The sequence below is a fragment of the Rhincodon typus genome, chromosome 23 (assembly GCF_021869965.1).
Source record: "Rhincodon typus isolate 14 chromosome 23, sRhiTyp1.1, whole genome shotgun sequence".
In the NCBI taxonomy this organism is placed as follows: domain Eukaryota; kingdom Metazoa; phylum Chordata; class Chondrichthyes; order Orectolobiformes; family Rhincodontidae; genus Rhincodon; species Rhincodon typus.
The window spans coordinates 11,473,696-11,499,987 of record NC_063354.1 but is presented as its reverse complement, the minus strand read 5'-3'; the positions used below and the strand labels follow the sequence as shown (position 1 = coordinate 11,499,987).

Genomic DNA, 26,292 nt, shown 5'->3' with positions numbered 1-26,292 from the left:
ATCTTTGTCCAACCCAAAACTAACTGAGTGTGATTGCCATTAAATTTAGATGTTTTTCTTTTGTTTTCTGCCTAGGCAGACTGAAAGGCTGGACATTTACTCAATGGGAAAGCCAGTAGCAGCCACAATTATGGGCAAGAATCAGTTGGGATGATTGTAGGGTGGTTCTGGTAGAAGTCATTGACTACAGGTCAGAATTCATTTGAGACAAGGATTGACTACTGAAGGTCAGGCATCAAGGGAACTGAGTTGGCAGTTGGTAGTGGGGCAATCTCATGCTCATGGATCAAGACATAAGTCCTAGAGTATGGGGTAAGCATGTGGGGAGGGGTTCAGATCACTGGGCTGAAACATCTGTTTATCGGCCTTAGAGTGCTTATCTATTGCCGCAGTGAGCCTTAATTTACCTTGATGCATTTATAAACCTTATCAAATGTCAGATACTTGGTTTTGTATTTGACCAAGAAGCCCTGGCTGAAAGTGACATGATGCTGTTGATGTCTTGAAATTCGGAGTTAGGTTTGATGCTTCTATTCACTTGAATTTTGGAAATAAATTCATGTAACTTCTATAATGTTGGCAGCAGCTACTACTCTTGAGATATGGTTGGAACTCTGTTGAGAAAGTGTTGAAAGACTTTAATCTATCGCTGTGTTTGAGTTCTTCTGTAAGAGTGAATTTTGTTCTCTTACACATGCAGATTATTTTACCTGACAATTTATTGAAAACCTAGACAGATTTTTCAAGATTTTAGTTTAGTGGAGAAATTATGAATGAATATGAATTAATTAGCCAACTTATTGTGTGAAAATACAAATTTTTTTTGTTACTTCCTTCTATCCGCATCCCCCTGCACCAAAACCTCTTCCATCTTAATAGGTTGATTGGAGACCTCCTTGTAGGCTTGTGGTCATGTCAGACAGATGAACACAATAGCAGCCTGTAATTACTTTCCCCATGATTTATCTTTAGGTGTTAAAAGATAATTTAAATGTTGACCATTATTATATTTTCAAACATTAAAAAGCAATGCAAGTTATTTGTCTTTACAAGTAATTGCATGAAAATGTAAGTTATACATTCATTAGTTTTGATTTAAAATAATTATTATCTATCAAAAATATTTCACAGGACAAAGAACCCAGGGGCATTATTCCACTTGAAAACCTCAGCATCCGAGAAGTAGACGACTCCAAAAAGCCAGTGAGTTAATCAGAAATTTTAACATTCTAAACATTGCTTTATTATCCTAAATTTATTTTCTATATATTGACTGTCAAATTCCTACATCAAATTACTTATTCCTTCGATTTCCTCTGAGGTGTCAGTATTCCACAGAAGAGAATCTGTCTAATATTAAATGGTCTGAAATATAAGCAAAATTTAGCTAATACTGTGATAAAACAAATATCCTTCCTTCATTAGTATAGAAAGAACTAGAACCTAGAGCTGAAATTTCCCATCCGTGAACAATACGGCCGATGGAAAGTTGGTTGCAAAAATATGGTAAGATTAGAAAAGTGAGATTCTCAACATTTAGTGAAAAGTCTGATTTTGCAACGAAGTTTTAAACAGCAAGATGAGAATCTTGCTTGTGAGTGGTGAGAGACTTATTTGCAAGCATTTTCATCTTCCCAGTACCTAATCGCTCCTCTCTTATATGCAGTTTCCTATTCTCCTACATGCTGGAAAGCAACTAAATGGCAAAAGTACCCGACATGAAAGTCAGAGCGGATAGCTGGCAGCTTCAGCTCTCTGCTTGCTCCTCCTGGCCTCAATCTTAGACAGTAGATTGCAACATCTCTGGGTATGCCCATAGGCAGCAACCATCTGCAACTCCACCCACAGAAGTTGGCATTGCACACTCATCAGTCTCACCACATCATCGTGGCATATTTCTGACTCACTTAGAATTCAGTTCTCTACTTCAGTATGGCACTTTGATATGTAATGCCACCTTTCATTGTAATCCTGCTGCCAGACCATTACATGTGGATGAGCATTACGGTGCACCTAAGGGCACTGTGCTTCCTGTCTTAGCACTCACTTTACACCTATTAGGATACTCACAGCATCTCTGCCATATCTTGCCTTTTTGTGCTTTCCTGCCTCATTCACAACTTATCGGATCACAGTACTTCTGGCTTGTCTTGCCTTGCCTTTTGACACTGTCACAAATCCAGGCAGATTGTCATAGTTGTCAGCAGTGATCAATGAAAGTTGTGCACATGTTGGCTGTACAGCATTGTGCTACATTAATGTCATACCTATAACATGTGCTTGCAGCAAACACATATGTGGCAAACACATGCATGTGCTTCATCAAAATGGCCATGTCCAAAAGTCTAAAGGGAATAGTCTTCAGTCAAGTCAAGTGGGACTGTCAGCAATTAGAGAACCCATCGTAGTCTGTGAACAGCAACATCTGATCTCGGTCCACAGGCTTGAACACAGTCATTTCATTGCATGGAGTAGTCAGGGTATCAGAGATTGCATATCACTACAGTAAGTGGAGTGGCCACAAGTCAGGTTAATCTTAAAGGGGCAACTCAACATATAAGGAAGGGAGATGCATGGGTGATGTGGGAATGACTCATTGACAATCACAAGTACTCTGGCTTTGACAGGGGCATCGTCCAGCACAATGCATGATATGGCTAAGCAGTAGAGCTGGGGCTCAGGCTAATTTTGCAAGATGAAGATGTAAATGAAAGAGTTAGGTGGGAATCAGTGGAAAGTTAGTACTAATTGAGTTGTAAGCGAGTGCAAGGAAGAATGGAACATGGAAGTATGGGGGTGGGGGAAACAGACCTTGTATATCAGGCTGAACCTGGGACCCAGTCTGCTAAATGCCACCAGCTTTGACTGTCATCTTATCCAAATCGTAAATGGACCACAATGGAAATGGGAGATGGCTGCTTTCACACAAGGAGTGAGTGTTTTTTTTCTCTGAGCACTTGTGTTGTACTTGTGAACAACATGATGTTTTTCAAGGGATAACTATGTTAATCAGGTACTTATGATGTGGAAGTGCCAGTGTGGGGATGGACACGGTCAGAAATCACACAACATCAAATTATATTCCAACAGGTTTATTTGAAAACACAAGCTTTAAGAGCTTTGCATCTTCTTCAGATGTTAGTGAGAGAGATAGTATCCAACACAGAACTTATTAGTAAAAGATCAAAGGGTCACACCATTGATGAGGATGTACTAAACAAACCTAAGATGCTGTTAAATCTTTAATCAGTTAGAAGGTTTTAATTAATTAATATGTATATGTAAATCCCTGAATTCCTTTCAAGTCACGGTCCTGAGAGAACTAAAGGTTTTATCAGTGTAAAGAAGAGGTGACATTTTAGGTCAGACAGTGCATGTTAGGTGTGAGGCCTTGTTTAGAATCTGTTTGTGTTTTAGTTTGGAGTCAGACTGGTTTTATTTCTAAAGTAGGAATTTATAAAACACCATATTGACTGTCTATAAATTGTGTGCTTTTTGAACAAAATAAAATGTGTCTGCAAATACAAATTCACCCAATAAATTTATGTGCGTGTGTGTAGGGGGTGTTAGAGTGGTAGAGTGTGTGTGTGTGTGTGTGTGTGTGAGAGAGAGACAGAGAGAGAGAGAGAGTGTGTGTGGGAGAGAGTGTGTGTCTATGTGTGTGGGCATGTGTGAGTGAGTATGTGTGTGTGTGGGAGAGAGTGTGTGTCTATGCGTCTGTGTCTGTGTATGTGGGCGGAGAGTGTGTCTGTGTATGTGGACAGAGAGAGAAAGTGTGTGTATGAGTAGAATCTGTGTGTGTGTGTGTGTGTGTGTGTGTGTGTATATGTGGGGGAGAGAGTGTGTGTGAGAGAGATTGTGTTTAAGCGTATGCAATAGAATCTTTGTAAATGTGTGTCTGTGAGTGTGTTTTTGTGAGTGAGTGTGTGTGTGTATGTATGTGTATGTTTGGGAGTGTATTGTTTGGTGGGGTCACCTGTAGTGCGAGATGAACCCAAGATCCCAGTTGAGGCTGTTCTCATGGTATCGAACTTGGCTATCAGCCCTTGCTCGGTGACTCTGCGTTGTTGTGCATCCCGAAGTCCGCCTTGGAGGATGTTTACCTGAAGATTCGAGGTCAAATGTTCTTGACCACTGAATTGTTCCTCACTGGGAGGGAATATCCTTGTTTGGTGATTGTTGCACAGTGTCTGACTCCAAATTAAAACACAAACAGATTCTAAACAAGGTCTCGCACCTAACACGCATTGTCTGACCTAAAATGTCACCTCTTCTTTATACTGATAAAACCTTTAGTTCTCTCAGGACAGTGACTTAAAAGGAATTTGAGGATTTATATATAACCTTCTAACTGATTAAAGATTCAACAGCATCTTAGGCTTCTTTAATACATCCTCATCAGTGGTGTGACCATTTAATCCTTTACTGTAAGTTCTGTGTCAGATACTACCTCTCTCACTAACACCTAAGGAAGGAGCAAAAGTCCGAAAGCTTGTGTTTTCAAATAAACCTGTTGGACTTATAACCTGATATCATGTGATTTCTGACCTAATCAGGTACATCGTACAAATTGAAGATATCCACAATTGCAGTACCCTGGATGGTGGAGTGCATTCAGGGCCCAGCTCTGTAGAATACAAGTCCTGGTCACAGGCAATCTTGACCATGTCACTAGTCATTACAGTTTGATCATAGTCAACTCTGTGAAACCACAGGCGACTTTAAAAGTGGCACCTGTGGATTGCATTCCACAAAGAGATCTCATAGTCTGCACAAAAGCATCAAGCTGATTTCCTCTCATCTTGAATGTAAGTATTTGTCATTATGCCCCTACATGCATTGCTGCTTTCTTGGGTGATATGTAGGAGTGAGGTTGACAAGGTTTCAGTAATTCTACAGTACTTACAATCTCTTGCCATATTTGTGCAGCATGACTTGTGCTGCAGACATCAGAATAAGGTACCTAATGTCAAAGGTCCATGCAGAAGCAGGCTATGGCCCTTCTTTTTGTAGTCCTTTATGTCCCAGTGTATCACAGACCTTGATAAACCGTAATTTGTGTATGATGAAAATGCTGATTGTTTAAATTACTAAGACCTGTTCTTCCATTGGAACCATGACCATTGGATCCGCACACAGCAGGAGTTACCATCATAGTGGGTGTGTTGCTACAAAGGCACAGAGAAACGGAGAAGGACCAGATACACCAGCAGGGTCAGGACCAGCAGCAAGCTCCAACAGTTGTCAAACATCCTCTAAATGAAGATGTTGCAGCTGAAGGTTTCCTCAGGATTCAAAAGAAGTACAGGAGGTCCAGAGTCTATTTTCCTCCAGAGGGAAATTGCCATCACAAACTGAAGATGCCCTGGAACTCCATCACAGAAATATGCCAGCTGCTAGTGTGGGACCTGCAATCTAAAACTAGATCGATACTAAACATCCCCTAATGTCCATGTAGCTCTTTCATTAGGTGGCCATCCTATCCTGGTGCCTGTCAAGGTGACAGCTGCACTAAATCCTCATGCAAGTGGCTGCTTCCAAGGATCCTCTGGAGAATTGTCTGGGATCTACTGATCCTTAACCCACAAAAATATCAAATCTGTGACTCTGTGGCTGTGACTGGAGCAATTTATGCTAGATCACAGGAATTGGTGGTATAGTGATAATATCACTGGACTGGCAGTTCAGAATCCTGGGCACTGTGCTGGGATGGGTTTGAACCCCACTGAAGCAGGTAATGAAATTTAAATTCAAGAAACATGTAATCACTGTCAATTGTCAATCACCATCATCTGGTTCTCTAACATCCTTCAGGGAAGGAAATCTGCTGACCTTACCTAGTCTGGAGTACATGTGATGCCAGACTCTGAACAATGTGCTTGACTCTTAATTGCCCTCTGAGCAATTAGGGACAGGCAATAAATCCTGCCCTATCCAGCGAGGCCTCATCCTGGAGTCAAACAATATATTAAAAAAATGCTTCATCTTATCTCCCTGTGATGAGGTCAGAGCTGCAGCCTGAGTAGTAGGTTTAGCCAATATAATTGGATTTCTCTTGGTCCAGGGAAGTATAGACTATATCCTTTTCATTGAGAGGACTGTATCATAACACAACACACTTCTTCAACAGAAAAGGGTTCCATTCCATCAATGTACAAGTCATCTGTGATCATCAGTACCACACCTTGAAAGTATACACCAGGTATCCTGGTGAAGTGAAGATTGTCCTCAAGGATATACCTTGAGAACGCTCGTGTTCTTATTTAATTGAAGGGCTGGCTGTCTGACAAGAGTAGTTACCGGAAGACAACCTCATCAACCAGGTCTGATGGCTCCATTATACAAACCCTTGATTTGAGGCAGTATTAGAATAAAACCCATTCTTTGATCAGAGCTTTCATGAAGCAAACGAAAAGCCACCTGAAGATGAGGTTCTTGTAAGTGGATCAGTCTGGGATCCTTGCAGTACACTCCATACTGAATGTGTTATGTAGTTTTTGCATTTTGTGATGTGCACAACTGGAGCAGGCAAAAAGGGAATCTGTGGGTCACTAAAGAGCTGAAAGAGTAACAGCAGTCTTCAGAGAAGGATGAGGATATTAAGCAGGAGGAACATCATTGTTAACCTGATAGGGTATTACAGTATCAGCTGCCATGAGCCAGACAGGACTTAATTGATACCCGATTCAAATAGATATGATCTGTCTGCAATGAGTATTCATTGATTGTAAATTTATTGCTGTTCAGAAGGAGCATGGTCCCTGTCTGTTCCCAGAAGCATATGCAAATCTTGTTTAAAACAGAAACAGAAATTGCTGGAGAAGCTCAGCTGGTCTTTATTTGAATATTTATTATCGTGTGTTTTTTGTTACAAAATACAGTGAAAAGTGTTGTAAAGAGTCACCACTCTCCGACATAATTGTAAAACACAGAAAACTTAATCAAAACGTAGAATATAAAGGCGGGAAAATGAAGAAATAAAGAAAAAGTGTTCAGCATTTCTGGGTATAAAGCCAGAGTTAACATTTCAAATCCGGTGTCCCTCCTTCAGAATTCAATTTTTTTTCTTTGTTGTTGCATAATTTTTGCAGTTGTTCAATAAAAGTTAAATTTTTCAACAATTTGAAGGCTTGGCAGCATGAGATACTCCCACACTGAATTGTGAGAAGATGTGAGGTTACATTGCGTGTTAAGTAAAGAGTAGCACTCCCTTATCCAGGGTTCTAAGATGGCATGGCGCTAAGGATGGGTGGCCTGTGTAGCTTGATTTTTGTAACTGCAGTCACAATGACAGTCAATCAGATAGGTGATGATGTAAAATAGCAATATGCTGGTGAATGTAAGCTTCTATTTGCAATGAAGTACAAACACCTGTGCCAATTATGCATCCTCAAAATCTTTCCACTCCCACGACATGCACTATGAAAGACAGCACCTGGCTCGCAGCACTTGACCTGTTGCCTGCCTGAGCTTTAAATTTAGTGTTGACACCTGGAATCCAGAAAGGTTTTGGCAGTGGTGCTTACTTTTGCCATTGGTGAGCGGACTACAGTGTAAGGGAGATGCCAGAAGCAAGGTGCACACATAATGTGGTGAGCAGCAGAAAATTGCTTGGGACTCATTAGCGCTCACGAAGATAAACCCACCATGAAACTACCCAAACACTGACATTCAGTTGATTTTTGATAAAATTCAGCTCATAGAAACTGCAGGGATTTTTTGAGTTTGAGTCACAAGTTTTCGCAAGTGGTTTGTCTCCATTAAAATCTCAATCAAATCCCAGAATTTCAGACTCTGTGATTTTCGCCATTGGTTAGTTTGTTGACTGTTGTCTTGTAATGACCAGATAATGACCGTATAATTGATTAAGGGATAAATATTAGCCAGGGTCTATTAACGGTTAGATATTAGTCGGATCTATTGTGTCCAGCTGAGAGGTAGATAGGATCTCATTTTAAACTCACCCAAAAGCCAGCACCTCCAACCATGCGTTACTCCCTCAGTGAAGCAGTGGCAGTGTTGATTTTCGAGCTTGAAACCTGGAATGGGACTTGAACTGAGAACCTTATGACTCAGAGAGGAGAGTACTCCGAACTAAGATGCAGCTAATGTGTTGAAGTTACTAATGTTGTAAAGCTGCTCAGTGCAGAGACTTGGGAGGAAAACAGTGAACGGTGACATCTAAGTTAATTTTACTTCCACATTCAGAGACCTGGAGAGTCAGTTGGCTCAGTTGTCGAGACAGCCAGCATGTGATTCAGAATAATGCCAACACCCTGTCAGCTAAGGCAGACTTGGGGCTTACCTCTTCTCCCTGTTTCCAAGAGTTATGGCAATGGCAAATCCACTACTGATAGAGCTGTAAGGAAAATGGTTCAGGATGAAGCATCAGCAAATAATAAACCAAAAGACCTGCCTTTAGAAAGAGAGAAATAAAATAGAAAATGCTAAATAAAAGAATAAAATAACTGTAAATTAGAAAACAAAATCCGAGCCAAAAAAAAAGAGAATGGTGTAAAAGCAAGACAGACCAGTCAGAGCCTGGGGACAGAACAGTAGACAAGCCTCATCCTGATGATTATAACTTGATGGATGTTAGTTGCTTCAAACAGTTCAAAGCCTTGTTCAATAACTTGGAAAATAGAGATACTTTTCAAATGGTACAAAAGTATGATCTTACATCAGTAGATTTGTTAGTTCCAAATTTCTTTAGCCATGATTTGTAATCTTTCTTTTTCATGTTTTTCAGAATTGCTTTGAGCTCTATATTCCAGATAACAAAGACCAGTTTATCAAGGCCTGCAAGACTGAGGCAGATGGACGAGTGGTAGAAGGAAGTCATACAGTTTACAGGATATCTGCACCAACGCCAGAGGAAAAAGATGAATGGATAAAGTGTATCAAGTGAGCAAATAGTTAAATACATCATTCTAATAACAGAAACTGACAATGACTTGAGATTTTTTATGCTCTGGTGTATATGTCCAGAGTGAGCCTGGTCTATTCTGGCAACTTGCCTAGCGATCATTTAACAGTCAGTGGGCCTTTCAGTTGAATGAGAGGACACTTGAGCTCCCATCTGTGGATGAAGTCCTATCTCCTAGAGTTGCTGGTCAGTCAAATAGCTGGAGGTTATTTGGTGCTGCTGGGTTCATTGGCCACAGTTAGGACAGGATTCAGTCATCACTTGTAACCAGCACTGGAGCCAGATACTGAGGTAAGTGGGAGAATGGGATGAGGGCTGTCGCTTTGGGCAGGCTGGTAAGCCCTGGGAGGGAGAAGGGGCCATTATGATTGAGAAAGGGAAAAGCAGGGATAGAAAGACCTTGGATGTGAGTGCTATCAATGTGTCCAACGGGCCTGTGTAGGTTGCCCAGCTCTACGTCTCGTGCCAGCTTCATCACTGTGAAAAAAATTGCAGTAGGGCAAGAAAGAGGTCCTTAGTTAGCCACTAATTAACATTTAAAGGCTTAAATAGTCCACAAGTAATTTAAATTGCAGCAGTAGTGAAACAGTAGGTGCCAGCAATGGTACCCAAGGCATGGCAACTAGACTATGTCCTTCCTGCTTTTCAACCTGCCCCAGGACGCGTAACTTTCAGCTTAAGTTTATTTGTGCTTATGATTCATTCATGGAATCTGGGCATTGTTAACTAAACCAACTGTTATTGCCCACCCCAATTGCCCTAGAGGTGGTGGTGAACTGTTTTCTTCAACTGTTGCAGCCCTTGGGAGTTCCAGGATGTTAGCCCAGTGTCAGTGAAGGAACGGCACATGATACAGTTCCAAATCAGGACAATGTCTCACTTTGAAGGGAACTTTCAGATACTGGTATTCCCATGTATCTTCTATCCTTGTCCTTTTAAGTGGTACAGATTGCAGGTTTGGAAGGCGCTGTTAAAGAAACTAGGGTGAGTTACTGCAATGCATCTAATGGATGGTGCACACTGCTGCTACTGTGCCTCAGTGGCAGAGGCATTGAAAGTTGATGTGGAGCCAGTCAAGTTTGTTGCATTGCCCTGGATGGTGTCAAGCTTTTTGAGTGAGGTCAGAGCTGTATCCACTCAGGCAAATAAGGAATTTTCCATCACGCTCCTGACTTGTTTCTTGAAGATGGTCGACAGGCATTGGAGAAACAGCAGGTGAGTAACATGTTGCAGAATTCCTAGTCTCTTTCTTATTCTTGTAGCTGAAGTATTTATATGGCTGGTCAAGTTCAGTCTCTGGTCAATGGTCATCCCTAGGATATTGACTGTGGAGGATTCAGTGGTGGTAATGCCATTGAAGATAGTCATTGCCTGGTACTTGTGTGACATGACTGGTACTTGCCATCCATCAGCTTAAGCCTGGACCTTGTCCAGTTTTAGCCTGAATCTTGTCCAGGCATTGCTGTAAGTGGAGATGGTCTGCATTACTATCTGTGTAGTTGCAACTGGTGCTGAACAATGAGCATTCATCAGCAAACATCTCTACTTCTGACCCTATGATGGTGGGAAAGTCATTGATGAAGCCGCTGAAGATCACTGGAATAAGGAAACTCCACTGAAGTGTGTGGCTTAGATAACTGACCTGGAAAATTGTAACCTTTGTGCCAGGTATAATTCCAACCAATGGAGTGTTACTGCAGTTTATAAGTGCTCCTTAATGCTACGCTCAGTGAAATGCTGCATTGCTGCAGTCACTGTCGCCCACATCTGGAGTGCCCTCTTTTATCCATGTTTGGCTGTAATGAAGTCAAGAGCTGAGTGGCCCAGGCAGAAACCAAACTGTGTCAATGAGAAGATTATTTCCGTACCATTGATAGCACTGTTGATGACCCCTTACATTACTTTATGATGGAGAATAAACTGATGGGAGCTGTACGTGGCTGGGTTGAATTTGTCCTGTGCTTTGTGCATGGAATGTATCTGGCCAATCATACACATTGTTGCAGCTATATAGGAACAGCTTGGCAAGGGATGTGGCTAGTTCTGATGCACAGATCTTCAGTACTATTATCAGAATGTTGTTGAGGGCCACAGGCTTAGCAGTATCCAGTGTTTTCAGCCATTTCTAGATTTCGTGTGAAATGGATTGAATTAGCTGAAGGCTAGAATCTGTGTTGCTGGGGATCTCAGAGGATCATCCACTCAACACTTCTGGCTAATGATGCATGCAAATGGGGAGGTATATGCATGCCTTGTCTTTTGCACAGATATGGTAGACTTCCCCATCATTGAGGATATGGGTGTTTATGGAGCCTCCACTCCTGTTGTTTAATTGTCCACTACCATTTGTGACTTGTGACTGTGGAGAACTTCACATTTAGATCTGATCTTTTGGTTGCAGGATCACATGTCCTTGTCTATTGTATGTGCGACTTTCATGTTAGGCATGCAAATAATCCTGTGTTTTAGCTTCACCAGATTGACACATCATTTTAAGGTATGCCTGGTGTTGCACACTTTGAAGACAGGATCTCAGCCCTGCAAGGCCTGTGCATTATTTACACCTGTCAATATTGTCATGGACAGATGCATTTGCAACCAGTATTTTGGCAAGGATTTGACCAAGTAAATTTCCCCTCAAGTTGTTTTCCTTGCCATGTGCCTCTCACCCAGTCTAGTAGATGTATCCTTTAGGACTCGGCCAGCTGCGTCAGTATTCGTACTACCAAGTCACTCTCGGTGATCAACTGTGAAGTCCCCTACCCAGAGTACATTCTGTGTCCTTGGCACCCACAGTGCATCTTCAAATTAGTGTTCAGCATGGAAGAATGCTGACTCATGAGCCAAGGATGAGTGGTGAGTGATAATCAGTCGGAGGTTTTCTTGCCCATGTTTGATCTAATACCATGAGGCTTCGTAGGATCTGGATTCAATGTTGAAGACTCCAATGGCAGCTCCATCCCAACTCTATACCACTGTGCCATCGGTTCTGGTGGGTCTGTCCTTTCAATGGGGCAAGACATAGCCAGGGGTGGTGATGGTAATGTTTGGGACATTATGATGTATGATTCTGGGAGTATGACTGTTTGGCTGTGCTTAACTAGCCCATGGAACAGCTCTTAATTTTGATACATATGTCCAAATATTGATAAGAAGGACTTTGCATAGTTGACAAGAATTTGTTTGCCATTGTTGTTTCTGTTGCCTCGCTCAATGTCAGTTGTTCTGCCTGATTTCATTCCTTTACTTAGATTTTGTTAAGTAGTATGACAGAACTGAGTAGCTTGCTAGTGTATTTCAGAGAGTAGTTAAGAGTCAATCACGTTGCTGTGAGTCTGGAGTCACATGTAGGCCAGATCAGGTAAGGAATGCATTTTCATGGCAATCAACAGTGATTATATGGTCATTATTAGGTTTGCTTTTATTTCCATATTTTACAGAATTCAAATTTCACCATTTCCCATTGTGGGGATTTTGAATTCATGTCTCCAGAACATTAAACATTATTCATTGATAGTTGAGTGACAATACGATTACACCACTGCATTTTACAAATAATGCATGAATAGAATTATTTCAATTGCATTGTAACTTTATGACAGGTTACTTGCTTGTGCATCTGTTAAATCAGATGGGATACAGAAGAGCTGCTTTATATCTGACTAGTATCCCTTTTTTACCTTTGTGTATTTTTTTACATTTAACTAAATGGAATTTTTATGCTGTGACATAGAGGGGCCTTCTGTGCTTGGCCTTTTAGTAACTTCAGGATTGCTGCTTGATTCTGTAGTTTAACAGGTGCTTGCGATTGCTGATGCAGGGCTTTCTGATGACAAGGAAATACTGATGAAATAAGCTGTAACTTTCATGAGATGTGGGCATCATTGGCAAGGCTGACAGTTGTTATTCATCTCTAATTCCCTTTAAAAGGTGATGGTGAACTGTCTTATTGAACTACTGTATTTCACCCAGTGCAGGAACACCGACATGCTTTTACCAACAATTTTCAAAATATGTTTTACGTTTTATTCTTTTTTGATCCATTGAAGGAATGCCGATATACTGTAGTTAAGAAGGGAACTTGTTGGTGATGGTACTCCTAACTGTCTACTGCTTTACTCCTTCCAGGTAGTAGAGATTGAGATTTGGAAGATGCAGTCAAAGGAAGCTTGGCAGTTTGCTGCACTGCATCTTGCATATACACACTGCTGCCACTCACTGTGCATAGTGGTGGATAGCTGCTTCTAAGCTGCACACATGCTACTGACGTATATAAGTATGGAATCTTAAATATCTAGGAATGCTCCTAATTCCTTTCACAAATTTTCTTGTAACTATTCTGACAAGACATTGACAGATTTTAAGAGTTAATAGCAGTGAGAGTGTTAATGGTAAATGCAGTGACAAGTTAATGTTTGTGAGGTTGTTACAGTCTTTTCATTAGTGCTGTTTTGCATTCAATAATAGACTTCATTATATAAGAACCTTTTTAATGAATTCATGGCATGTGGGTGTCTCTGGCTTGACCAGCCTTGATTGCTCATCCCTAATTAACTTTGAGAAGGTGGTGGTGAGCTGATGTCTTGTACCACTGCATCCATTGTATAAGTACACCACAGTGATGTTAGGAAGTGGGTATTAGGACTTTGACCAAATGATAATGAATGAACAGTGACATAGTTTCAACTGAGAATGGCATGTCACTTAATGGGAAACTTAGAGCTAGTGATATTCCCATGACTCTACTGCTGTTGTCCTGCTAATAACTAATATTCAACCTAGACATCCCATTGTACGCTTCCACATATTTGGAGAGAATGGACTGCTCAACATGGACTATGTTGATCAATTTTTTATGAAGATTTTCCCTAGATTCAGTGCATTTATTGTTGATTTGTTTATTGTCTTGTTTACTTGAAAGACATATAATTACCTTTTGCATTATTTTGAGGGTGTTTTTGTAGCTCTTTTACCGAAGTTATAGTAATTAGGCAGAAAATTCCTTTTGTGAACTTGTATTGTTCTCACATTTTTCTTTTGCATGTAGGGACACTAAAATCAGTGTTCCACAATAATACTGTTCAGCAAGTCCTGGTTCCTCACCTTGCCCCAAACTGTCCTGTTATCCTTTTGTTTACCTATTCGACTTGATTATTGCGCTGCCCAATGTTTTGAGTCAAGGTGCAAAAATGAAGTAATGACTGTTTAAACTAGTAATGATTGTCTTTTGATGATTGATTCATTAAAGTCTTATCTGTGAACAGGCAAGGAAGCCCCCTGATAATTACCCCCAACCCCCAATTTGGCAAATTAAATCAGTGCTCCTCCATGTTGAACACTATTTGGAGAAAGCCCACTTGATTGGCACTACATCCACAAAACATTCTCTTCATCACTGACACTCGGAAACAGCAGTATGTACCATCTACAAAATAAAGTTTACCAAAGTTCCTTGAAGAGCACCTTCCAAAACATTGATCACAGCCATCTAGAAGGAAAAAGGCACCACGATACATAGTAACAGCAACACTTGCAAGTTCCCTTCCAAGTCACTCATCATCTAGGAAACATATCACAGTTTTTTTTATTGTTGATGGCTCAAAATCCTTGAACTCCCTTCCAAACAGCATTGGACGTACCATCACCAAATGGATTGCAGCCGTTCAAGAAAGCTACTCACCACCACTTTCTCAAGGGTAACCAGAGATGGCCAATAAATGCCAACCCAACAAGTGAAACCAACATCCCATGAATGAATAAGACAAAAAAAAGGTTCAATGCAATGACATTTCTTGTTTAGATTATTTAATCTTCTGTCTCACATTTTGTTTCTTATAGGGCTGCAATCAGCAGAGACCCTTTTTATGAAATGCTGGCAGCAAGAAAGAAGAAAGTTTCCTCAACTAAGAAGCATTAAAATGACAGCATTACGCACAGCTTGAATCAAATATCTAACATTGGCCATATGACCTAAGGAGGTCTGTTTCCAAGTGTCAATTATAACCACAGTGCATTCTGGGGCTGACTACATGCTTGTGCTGGAGAGAAATTGATGCAAGTTAGAAGGCTCTTAATGACTTTATGCTACTTACTCCTCAACAAATGAGGAGATAGTTTTTACTCAGCAACCTCTCAATAGTTCCCTGTACACAGCTGGTCTGTGAGTGTAGGGCTTCTACTTTACCTCCTCAAAGCTTTATAATTGTGATCAAGAATCTCTTGATTTAACATTTTTTTGTTGCAAGGGGCCTATGATTCTATCAGCTAATATACAAAGGACTGTCATCTCTGAAGATTCGTGTCAGCTGTTGTGAAATACGTATAAAGCCATGAAAAGTGGCCATCTTTGAAAGTTGGTGAGGCCAGAGTTTTAATGCTAATGGACACTTGATTGGAATTAGGTACTGTGACTAAGATTGATGATGAATTGGTATAAAGAGAGTCCATTTGATGGAGTTTAATGGAGAGAGATGTGTGGTGTCAAGAGAATTGAAAAATGAGGACACACCTGGAAAGAAAACAGCCACATTACTACTGAGAATATTGTGCAAAAAGAACTGTTTGTCCATCAGATGATACATTTGACTTAATTTTTTTAACTGAAGCTTTTTGTTTGTAGATGTTTCACTTTTCCACATTGTTTTCTATTTTTCAATGCACTGGTAGATAAATACAGAAAAAAAATGAGATGACTAAGCAGTATTAGTCTATTTATCAGAGCTGTATATACTTAATGTATAGATTTCTTTTTGGATTATTTTGTATTTGTTCATTTCATTTTAAGTTGTGTGATGATAAATTGGTGTCAGTAATTTTTCATCATTTACCACTCATACTTGTAATCTAGCACTGACAAACCAGGTTAAATAAATCAAATTCTGTGTAACCAACTTGGGGATTTGCTTTACTATACTTATGTTACTTTTCTTTATAATTTCCCAAGACATAGCCATCACTGGTTGGCTCTGTGTTTGTTGTCCATCCTTAAGAAGATGGTGTTGAAGTATCTTCTTGAAGTTCTGTCATCCATGCTGTGGAGATACACCTACAGTCCTCTTAGAACAAGAGTTCTGGATATACACCCAGTGGCAATAAAGGAAAAGTGATGTATTTCCAAGTCAGGATGATGTGTGACTTGGAGAGAATTGCATTGTTCTAGGTGATGGATGTCATGGGTTGGAAAATACTGTCAAAGGAGCCTTGGAGTGCAGCTTGTATACAATGTACACTGTAAAAACTGCATCTTTTTATTCTACTGTATTTTCAATTATGGACTGTTTTACATCAAAGGAGTAGAAGGAATTGCTGTATTTTTAAGAAGCAAGTTACTGAAACTCATTGTAAGTTGAATTTATAATGTTGCTTTGAAAACCGTGGGAGATGAGTAGAAAGATAGCACAGCACCAGGGCCTGTGTAAAAAGTGAGATTCAGCCAGCAAAAGATAACTGATTTATTTGTAGAACTGTGACCAGTTGTGGATGCCAAAGGTCATCATTCAGACAACTCTGATTGTATCTAGAGTTCCTGAAAAGCTTGTGGGTGTGAACATTACAATGAGAATTCTTTTGATCTTTGGAGTGAAAGGTGGTGTCTTGTCTCTCTCCAGTGAAAATACCTGTAGCTAAAAATAGCCAGTTGGTTTTTTTCCCTAATAGTTGCTGTTAACTTTTGCTTTTAACCAATAATTCAGTGACTTTATAATTTGTGAACCAATTATACTTTCTGCTTGGTGAACTAAAGGACTTGGGAAACAAATGGAACATCTCCATCGAATCCTGAGGACTGGTGCCATTGAATGTTACCCCAATACTTTTTCCTTATATCCATAACACCATTTTTTTTTCTATTATAAAACAAAGAACGGCTGGAGATCTAAAACAAACAGAAACAGACAACGCTGTAGAAACTCTCAAGATCTGGCAGCATCTGTGGAGAGAAAACAGAAAACACATTTTATTGTCTGCTTGTTGCTGTCTACATGTGTGTAAAGGGGTCTTATAGAAGAGAGTTAGAGGTTTATTTGTTGACATTTCACAGTTATTTACCTGTGGTTAGAATCTTTGGTTTATAATAAATGGAAGTTCTTGTTAAGTACAGAAACCTAGTCTATGCTTTCTGTTAGCCTGAGTCACGGACAGATAAACTGGGGACTTTGCATTCTTTGATAAAATTTTCAAATTTTTTGCCGACTCCAGGAATAGTAGGGCTTGACTTACAATGCACGATCCTAATAAGGCATGGCAACACTACTGCTTCTGTGTGTCGGTGGTGGAAGGAGTAAGTGTTTCAATTGAACACCTAATTTGTGAATCATAACGTTAATATTGCTATATTGCTTGTGATGTGAAATTGTTTGTTTAGTTCTGTATGAACATTAGAAAGTTAATATAATGTTACCAAAATTCTGCAGCTATCTTCCTAACTAACATCAGAACCTACATCAGCGTAGACTGCAGCAGCTGAAGAAAATTGGTCGTATTACATTCTCAAGGCCAGTAGGGATGGCTAATAAATGCTAGCCGAGGTAGGACACCCAATTTCTATGAAAGAACCAACAAAAAATCCAATATGATTTGTAAAATTAACTAAATGCTTCCAATAGCATAAAGTATGGTGATGTTGATGCTCATTACAGATTTTATTGCTTATGTTCAGTATAAAATAATAAATTAGTAATGATTAATTCAAAAAAGTAAAAGTGTTTTATAATTTTAAGATTTTTTTTAAGAACTGTCAGATCTGTTTTCTAAAGAAATTGCCAATTTTGATGTACCTGTACTGCAAGAATTGAAAAATGGTAATTTATTTAGATATTAGTATGCAGATTGACAGAACTGAGACAAATTATGCTTGCCCTTTACACAAAAGGTTGTGTGAAAAGGATCTTGAAGTTACAATTTATAATTCTTTAAAGGTTCAAGACCAGTGGGAGAAAGTGCAGCCAAGCAAATAAGGTATTAAATTTCATTATAAAGAATATTTAGTACAAAAAATGAGGAAATTTATCCTTATATAAAACTTTGGGATAATTTGCATTTAAAATAGTGCATTAAATTGAAAGAAAAAGCATACAATATAATAAAGATTAATGATAAGCCAGAGGATTGGGAAAGTTCAAAAAAAAATTTTAAATGACAAAAAATAACATGGGGAGAAATAAATTTTGAGTGTAAACTTGCAAACAATGTCAAGACAGACGGCAAGGGCTGCCATAAATATATAAAAACGGAGGCCAAATTTAAACTAGGATCCTTGGAGAATGAGGTTGAGGAAATAATAATATGAACCAGGAAATGGCAGAAGAGTTGAAAAAATAATCGGCATCAGTCTTCACAGTCAAAAACACTAATGGCATTCCAAAAATGTTGAATAATCAAGGGGCAACAGGAGGAGAGGAAATAAATACAATAACTATCATTAGAGACAAAGTGTTAGGGAAACTAATGGAATTAAAGACCAATAAGTACCCTGGACCTAATGGGACATAGGATAGTGAAAGAAGTAGCTACAGAGATAGTGGATACACTGGTAGTAATTTTCCAAGAGTCCTTAGATTCATGAAAAGTCCCAAAAGGATCGGAAAACTGTCACTGTAATACCTTTATTTAAAAAGGGGAGGAGACAAAAAACAGTTAATGATAGGCAAGTTAGTTTAATGTATTTTATTAGGAAAACCTTTGAGTCCGTTATAAAGGATGAAATAGCGCTTTTACAAATATACAATATAATTAAGTAAGAGTCAGCATGGCTTCACAAAGGGGAAATTATACCTGATACATTTACTATAATACTTTAAGAAGGTAACAAGCGGGATAGATAAAAGAAAAACAGTGGATGTAATATATCTGGATTTTCACAAGGCATTTGATAAGGCACCACACGTTTGGCTATTTAAGATAAGAGCCTTGTTGTTGAAGGTACTGTGTTAGAATGGATAGAGGATTGGCCATCTAATAGAAAACAGTTAACAGGGATGAAGGGGGCATTTTCAGGATGGCTCTTGTGACAAATGGAGTGTCACAGGGATAAATGTTGGACTACAGTTATTTACAACATATACTCATGACTTGGATGAAGAACGTGAATGTACAATAGCCAAACTTGCAGATGACCTAAAAATTTGTGGGAAGTGAAGTGGTGAGAATATCACCGAGTCTACAGAGGGATATAGACAGGTTAAGCAAGTGGGCAAAAAACTTAGGAGATAGAATGTAGTGTAGTAAATGTAAGGTTATGCACTAGAATAGAGGAGCTGAATATTATTAAAATAGAGAAAGATTGCAGAAAGCTACAGCACTGATGGATTTTAACATCCTCATGTATAAATCACAAAAAGCTAGCATTGAAGTTCAGCAAGTAATAGGGAAGGCAAATGGAATGTTGCCCTTTATTTCAAAGGAAATAGAGTTTGAAAATAGAGAAGTCTTATTAAATCTATGCAAGGCACTGGTCAGACTACAGCTGGAATACTGTGAACATTTTTGGGCCCCTTATCTAAGTAAATTGGATGCAGTCCAGAGCAGCTTCACTACACTGATCCCAGGTTGGAAGGACTGGTTTACGAGTAGAGGTTGAGTAGCTTGGGTCTGTACTCATTGGAATTTAGAAGAATGAGTGATGACATTATTGAAATTTACAAGACTTAGGGATGTGAGAGGGGCTTAGGTTGGATGCAGAGTATTTGTCACTTATTCTGGGAGTGTCAATGACTAAAGGGCATAATCTCAGTAAAGCATTGCCATTTTAAGACAGTGCCGGGGAGGAATTTCTTCTCTGAGGATAGTACATTTTTAGAATTCATTTACACTGATGGCTATAGAGCTTGGGTTGTTAAGTATATTCACAGCTGAGATAGCATTTTAATCAGTAAGAGAATCAAGGGTTAGGGGGAAAAGGCAGAAAAGTGGAGTTGAGGATTTCCAAATTAGCCATGATTTCATAGGCTGAATATCTCGCTTCTACACTTGCATTTTAAGGTCTTATGTTCACTTTTGATACTTTAACCATTAGGGAAGTCATTAGCAAACAGTCAGGTAAGGTAACTAGGGAAACTTAAGTTATAAAGGAATGCTTATCACAGCAGAGCAGCAATTCTAATGGTCTGCTACAGCTTTTCCTTTCTAGTTCAGCTTAGGGCAACAGGTCCACAGTCAGTCCGTCGTCTCTAACCAACATCTCTGGGCTGTACAGCTTCCAGTTGAGCAGCAAATTGTGATAACTTCAGTTTCACATTTGGTGTGTGTATGACAAGTGAAGTAGTGATATGTTCATCTATATTCAGTCAATACATAATTTTGAATCATAAAATTATATAGTTACAAACTTAAAAACATAATTACAAAGTTGATTCTAATACAAAGACAATATTTATGAATTAAAACAAAGCCAGTGTAGAGCATCACTGTTATTTTTTTCCTTCTTACAGCAGTTCACTCTTAGTCTTCCTGTGTTACCTGATAAGGATTTAATGAGCAGAGGGGATGTAAACCTCCTACCTTTTTCAACATTGAACATTGCACCTTCTCACAATTCTATGTAATAGAATGAGCTAAAAAGGCATTTATCACAATTCCATGGTGCATTTCTTTGTCAAATGAGGCAAAGCAGTCACATGATGTTAAATTACTAAAATCTGCATTGGTTACAGTTAATCAAACTAATTGATAAATAAATGAATACACTTTATGTGATTACAACTGAACTAAATTAATTATAAAATGTCAAATTTCCTACTATTCCTACATCATATAGTCTGTGTTATAAGCGACTTTGGAAATGTTTCAGAGGAGTGATCCAAGAAAGATTCTGGCTTAGCAACTGAGTGACTCAGTTTAAAGATGTTTGATCTATTCTCTTTAAAGATGCATAGAATTTGATGTAAATTATTAAATATGTATGTGTCAGTGAAAGGACAAAGTTATTATGATTTCATAGATTGGAGAAGACATGTTCTGTCCAGTTTATATTTTAGACAATTCTTCTTTCCCAGAGAATGATATAACTCTGGAACAAGTTGCTCATTTGTAGGTCGACTCCTGACTCTGCATGCCTTCAGTGAAGTAAAATATTAAGTAATTTAAGCATGGTCAAAGTGGTATCCTATGCTAATTTTAGTCAACTAAAGAAATCAAAAGGAATTTTAGCCTTCAAAATTTTTTCCTGTTATTTGATACCTTTCTCCCATGATGTTAAATGGCTGCTGAACAGGTATGTCTAGATACGATCATAGAATCACAGATTTGTTACAGCACAGAAAGCTGCTACTCACCCAATCATGTCTGTACTGGGTCTCCAAATGAGACTGTCTCACTTAGTGCCATTCTCCTGCCTTATTCCCCTAACACTACACATTATTCCTTTGCAAAGAACTATCTAATTCCCTTTCGAGTGCCTTGATTGTATCTGCCACCACCATACTCTAGACGTATTCTGGACCCTAACCACAATCTGTATGAAAAAATGTTTCATAGAACATATAACAGTACAGCACAGTACAGGCCCTTCGGCCCACGATGTTGTGCCGAACTTTTACCCTAAACTTAAGGTCTATCTAACCTCCACCGCTACCTTATACTATCATTCATATGCCTATCCAGTAGCCGCTTAAATGCCCCTAATGAGGCCGACTCCACTACCCTTTCCGGCAATGCATTCCACGCCGCTACCACTCTCTGAGTAAAGATCCTACCTCTGACGTCTCCCCGATATCTACCTCCTTTCACTTTAAAACTATGTCCCCTCGTAAAAGCAACCTCCACCCTAGGAAAAAGTCTATGGCTGTTTACTCTATCTATACCTCTGATCATTTTGTACACCTCTATCAAGTCACCTCTCATCCTTCGTTGTTCTAAAGAGAAAAGCCCTAGCTCTCTCAGCCTTTCCTCGTAAGACCTTCCCTCCATTCCAGGCAACATCCTGGTAAATCTCCTCTGCACCTTTTCTAATGCTTCCACATCTTTCCTGTAATGAGGTGACCAGAACTGGACACAATACTCCAGATGTGGCCAAACCAGGCTTTTGTATAGCTGGAGCATAACTTCACGGCTCTTGAACTCAATCCGTCTATTAATGAAAGCTAACACACCATACACCTTCTTAACAGCTCTATCCACCTGGGTGGCAGCCCTCAGGGAACTGTGAACATGAACCCCAAGATCCCTCTGCTCCTCCACACTGCCAAGAATCTTTCTGTTAACCCTGTATTCTGCTTTCAAGTTTGTCCTTCCAAAATGAATCACCTCACACTTTTCAGGGTTAAACTCCATCTGCCACTTCTCAGCCCAGCTCTGCATCCTATCAATGTCCTTTTGTAACCTAGAACAGCCCTTTGCACTGTCCACAACATGACCCACCTTCATATCGTCCGCGAACTTGTTAATCCACCCTTCCACTTCATCCAAATCATTTACAAAAATCACAAATAGAAGACGACCCAGAACAGATCCTTGTGGTACACCACTCGTAACTGAGCACCATGTTGAATATTTTCTGTCCACTACCACCCTTTGTCTTCTAAGGGTCAGCCAATTCTGAATCCAATCTGCCACATTTCCCCCTAAACCATGCCTCTTTACCTTCTGCATGAGCCTACCATGGGGAACCTTATCAAATGCCTTACTTAAATCCATGTATACCACATCCACTGCTCCACCTTCATCCACGTGTTTGGTCACCTCTTCAAAGAATTCACTAAGGTTTGTGAGGCATGATCTACCCCTCACAAATCCATGCTGACTATCACGAAGCAAAATGTGCCTTTCCAAGTGATCATAAATCCTGTCTCTCAGAGCCCTTTCCAATAGTTTGCCCACCACTGAAGTAAGACTAACTGGCCTGTAATTTCCGGGGTTATCCGTGTTCCCTTTTTTGAACAAGGGAATGACGTTTGCCTCTCTCCAATCTTCCGGCACTATACCCTTGGACAGTGAGGACGAAAAGATCATCGCCAAAGGCCCTGCGATCTCGTCCCTCGCTTCCCATAGAATCCTTGGACAAATCCCATCAGGCCCGGGGGGACTTATCTATCTTCAACTTCCTCAGAATTCCTAGCGCATCTTCTTTACTAACATCAACCTCCTCTAGCCTACTTGCCTGTTTCACAACATCCTCCTCTACAACTAGGTCCCTCTCAGTTGTGAATACTGAAGAAAAGTATTCATTAAGGACCTCTCCTATCTCTTTATGCTCTGTGCACAAATTCCCTTTACAATCCTTGATTGACCCTACCCTTTCTCTGGTCATTCTCTTGTTCTGCACGTATGTGTAAAAAGCCTTGGAGTTTTGCTTGATCCTATCCGTCAAGATTTTCTCATGCCCCTTATAGCTCTCCTAAGCCCTTTCTTCAGCTCCTTCCTGGCTAACTTGTATCCCTCGAGAGCCTTTTCCGTTCCTCTTAAACCTTACATAAGCCTCCTTCTTCCTCTTAACCAGTCGTTCGACCTCTCTCGAGAACCATGGCTCCCTCACTCGACCGCATCTTCTCTGCCTGCTAGGGACAAACGTATCGAGCACATGCAGTATGCATTCCTTAAACAATCTCCACATTTCTGTGGTGCTCTTCCTTGACAGCATCTGTTCCCAATTTATGTTACCCAGTTCTTGCCTAACTGAGTTGTAATTACCCTTCCCCCAATTGTAAACTTTACCCTGCCGTATGTACCTGTCCTTATCCATGACTATCGTGAAAGAAACAGAGTTATGATCGCTACCGCCAAAATGCTCTCCTACCAACAGATCTAACACTTGGCCCAGTTCGTTGCCAGGCACCAAACCCAAAGTGGCCTCTCCTCGTGTTGGTCTATTTAGATACTGTGTCAGGAATCCTTCCTGAACACATTGGATAAAATCTGCTCCATCTAGACTATTACAACTAAAATGTTTCCAATCAATATTTGGAAAGTTGAAGTCACCCATGACTGCAACCCTGTGACTTCTGCACCTTTCCAGTACCTGCCTCCCAATCCGCTCCTGTACTTCTCTGCAACTATTAGGGGGTCTGTAAAAAAACCCCCAACAAAGTGACTGCTCCTTTCTTGTTCCTGACCTCAACCCAAACTGACTCTGTAGACATATCATTTTCGAACTGCCTTTCAGTAGCTGCTATACTCGCCCTGACTAGCAATGCCACTCCCCCACCTCTTTTTTCACCCTTCCTACTTCTTTTAAAGCATCTAAATCCCGGAACTTCCAACAACCATTCCTCTCCCCGAGTTACCCAAGTTTCTGTCATGGCCACAACATCGTACTTCCAAGTACCGACCCACGCTCTAAGTTCATCCGCTTTATTTCTGATACTTCTAGCATTGAAGTATACACACCTCAAACCATCTCAGTGTCCGCAATTACGCTCCATCGACCGCATTTCTTTATAAACCACCTCACTCCCTGTTGTGTCTGTTGGAAGGCCGAATACCTCATCCTCTGTATTATAAATCTGGTTCCCCACCCCCTGCCAAACTAGTTTAAACCATCCCATACAGCTCTAGCAAACCTTCCTCCCAGGATATTTGTGCCCTTCCGGTTGTCCTTACTGTACAGGTCCCATCTTCCCCAGAATGTGCTCCAATTATCCACATAATGGAAGCCCTCCCTCCTACACCAGCCCTGTAGCCACGTGTTTAGCTGCACTCTCTCCCTATTTCTTACCTCGTTATCACGTGGCACTGGTAGTAATCCAGAGATAACTACCCTGTTTGTTCTGGACTTCAGCTTCCAACCTAACTCCCTGTACTCATTTTTCACATTCTCCGTCCTTTTTGTACCTATGTCATTGGTACCAATGTGTACCATGACTGCTGGTTGCTCACCCTCCCCCTTAAGGATCTTGAAAACACGATCTGAGACATCACGGACCCTGGCACCCAGGAGGCAACATACCATCCTTTCATCTCGTTCGCGTCCACAGTACCGCCTGTCTGTGCCTCTTACTATTGAATCCCCCACTACAATTGCTCTCCTATTCTTCCCCCTTCCCTTCTTTGCCACAGGGTCAGGCTCAGTGCCAGAGACCTGTCCTCTATGGCCTTCCCCGGTAGGTCATCCCCCCCAACAGTATCCAAAACGGTATACTTATTATTGAGGGGAATGGCCACAGGGGATCCCTTCACTGTCTGCCTATTCCTATTCCCCTTCCCCTTCCCCTTCCTGACAGTCACTCAGCTACCTTTTTCCCGTACCTTGGGTGTGACCACCTCCCTGTAACTTCTCTCTATCACGCCCTCAGTCTCCCGAGTGATCCGGAGTTCATCCAGCTCCAACTCCAGTTCCTTAACATGGTTTTTGAGGAGCTGGAGTTGGGTGCACTTCTCACAGGTGAAGTCAGAGGGGACACCAGCAGTGACCCTTACCTCCCACATCCTGCAAGAGGAGCATGCAACTGCCCTAGCTTCCATTCCCTCTACTCTAGATTTCCAGAAGAAGAATAAAAAAAAGCCTTACCTTACCGAACCTCGACATGTGTAGTGTTTCGGGTTTAGCCAATGCCCGAATTTATCTATTTCTTCCTGGCTCGCGTTCCCTCCGCACACCTGCTGAAAACAAGAAGGCCGCTTGCTGCACGAGGTAAGTTTTTATACAGGGAGAAACAAAAACCGCCCTACCTTCCTGTCGGCACACTGGCTCGCGCTGCTGCCGCTGAAAACAAGAGAACAAGTTTCCTCCTATCTCTTTTGTTTTTCTTAATTAAATCTCTTATTCTCCTTTCAAAAGTAGGTATTTTACTCCCTCTTCACTTTGTCCAGACTTCTTGTGCTTTAAATATTTAGGTTTCCTCTCAACCTTCTCTTTTCCAAGGAAATTATCGCAGTTTCTCTAACTTATTTTTATAAGTGGAAACATACTTGGTCCATTCTATGATTGGAGTCATACCTGGCACGTAGGAAGATGATTGTGGTCATTGGCGGTCAGACATCTCAGCTCCAGGACATCTCCACAGGAGTACCTTAGGGTGGTGTCCTAGGCCCAAACATCTTCAACTGCTTCATCAAAGATCTTCCCTCCATCATAAGGTCAGAGTGGGAATGTTCATTATGCAATTATCAATGTTCAGCATTATTCACAACTGCTCAGATACTGGAGCAGTCCATGTTCAAATACAACAGGATCTGGATAGTATCTAGACTTGGGCTGACGAGTGGTAAGTAACATTTGCACCACACAAATGCCAGACAATGACCATCTTCATCAAGAGACAATCTAACCACACCCATTTGACGATCAGTGGTGTTACCATCACTGAATTCTCCAAAATCAACATCCTGGCGTTACCTTGAGCAGCAACTCAACTGGACTTGCCATATAATTACAGTGACTATAAAAGCAGGTCAGAAGCTGAGAATACTGCAGCAACCAACTCATCTCCTGACTC

The 26,292-nt window shown here is 40.4% G+C and overlaps 1 protein-coding gene across 4 annotated transcripts in view; it reads left to right on the top strand.

Moving 5' to 3' along the window:
* The window catches only part of cyth1b (cytohesin 1b), a 216,147-nt gene extending 200,335 nt beyond the window's left edge, over positions 1-15,812 (top strand). For all 4 annotated transcript variants that reach the window (XM_048610838.1, XM_048610836.1, XM_048610837.1 and 1 more), the window contains exons 11-13: positions 1,132-1,203; positions 8,750-8,904; positions 14,765-15,812. In XM_048610838.1, the coding sequence (XP_048466795.1) occupies positions 1,132-1,203; positions 8,750-8,904; positions 14,765-14,843 (306 nt within the window). In that variant the 3' untranslated portion in view covers positions 14,844-15,812. The remainder of the gene's footprint in view (positions 1-1,131; positions 1,204-8,749; positions 8,905-14,764) is intronic.
* Positions 15,813-26,292: the final 10,480 nt, after the last annotated feature.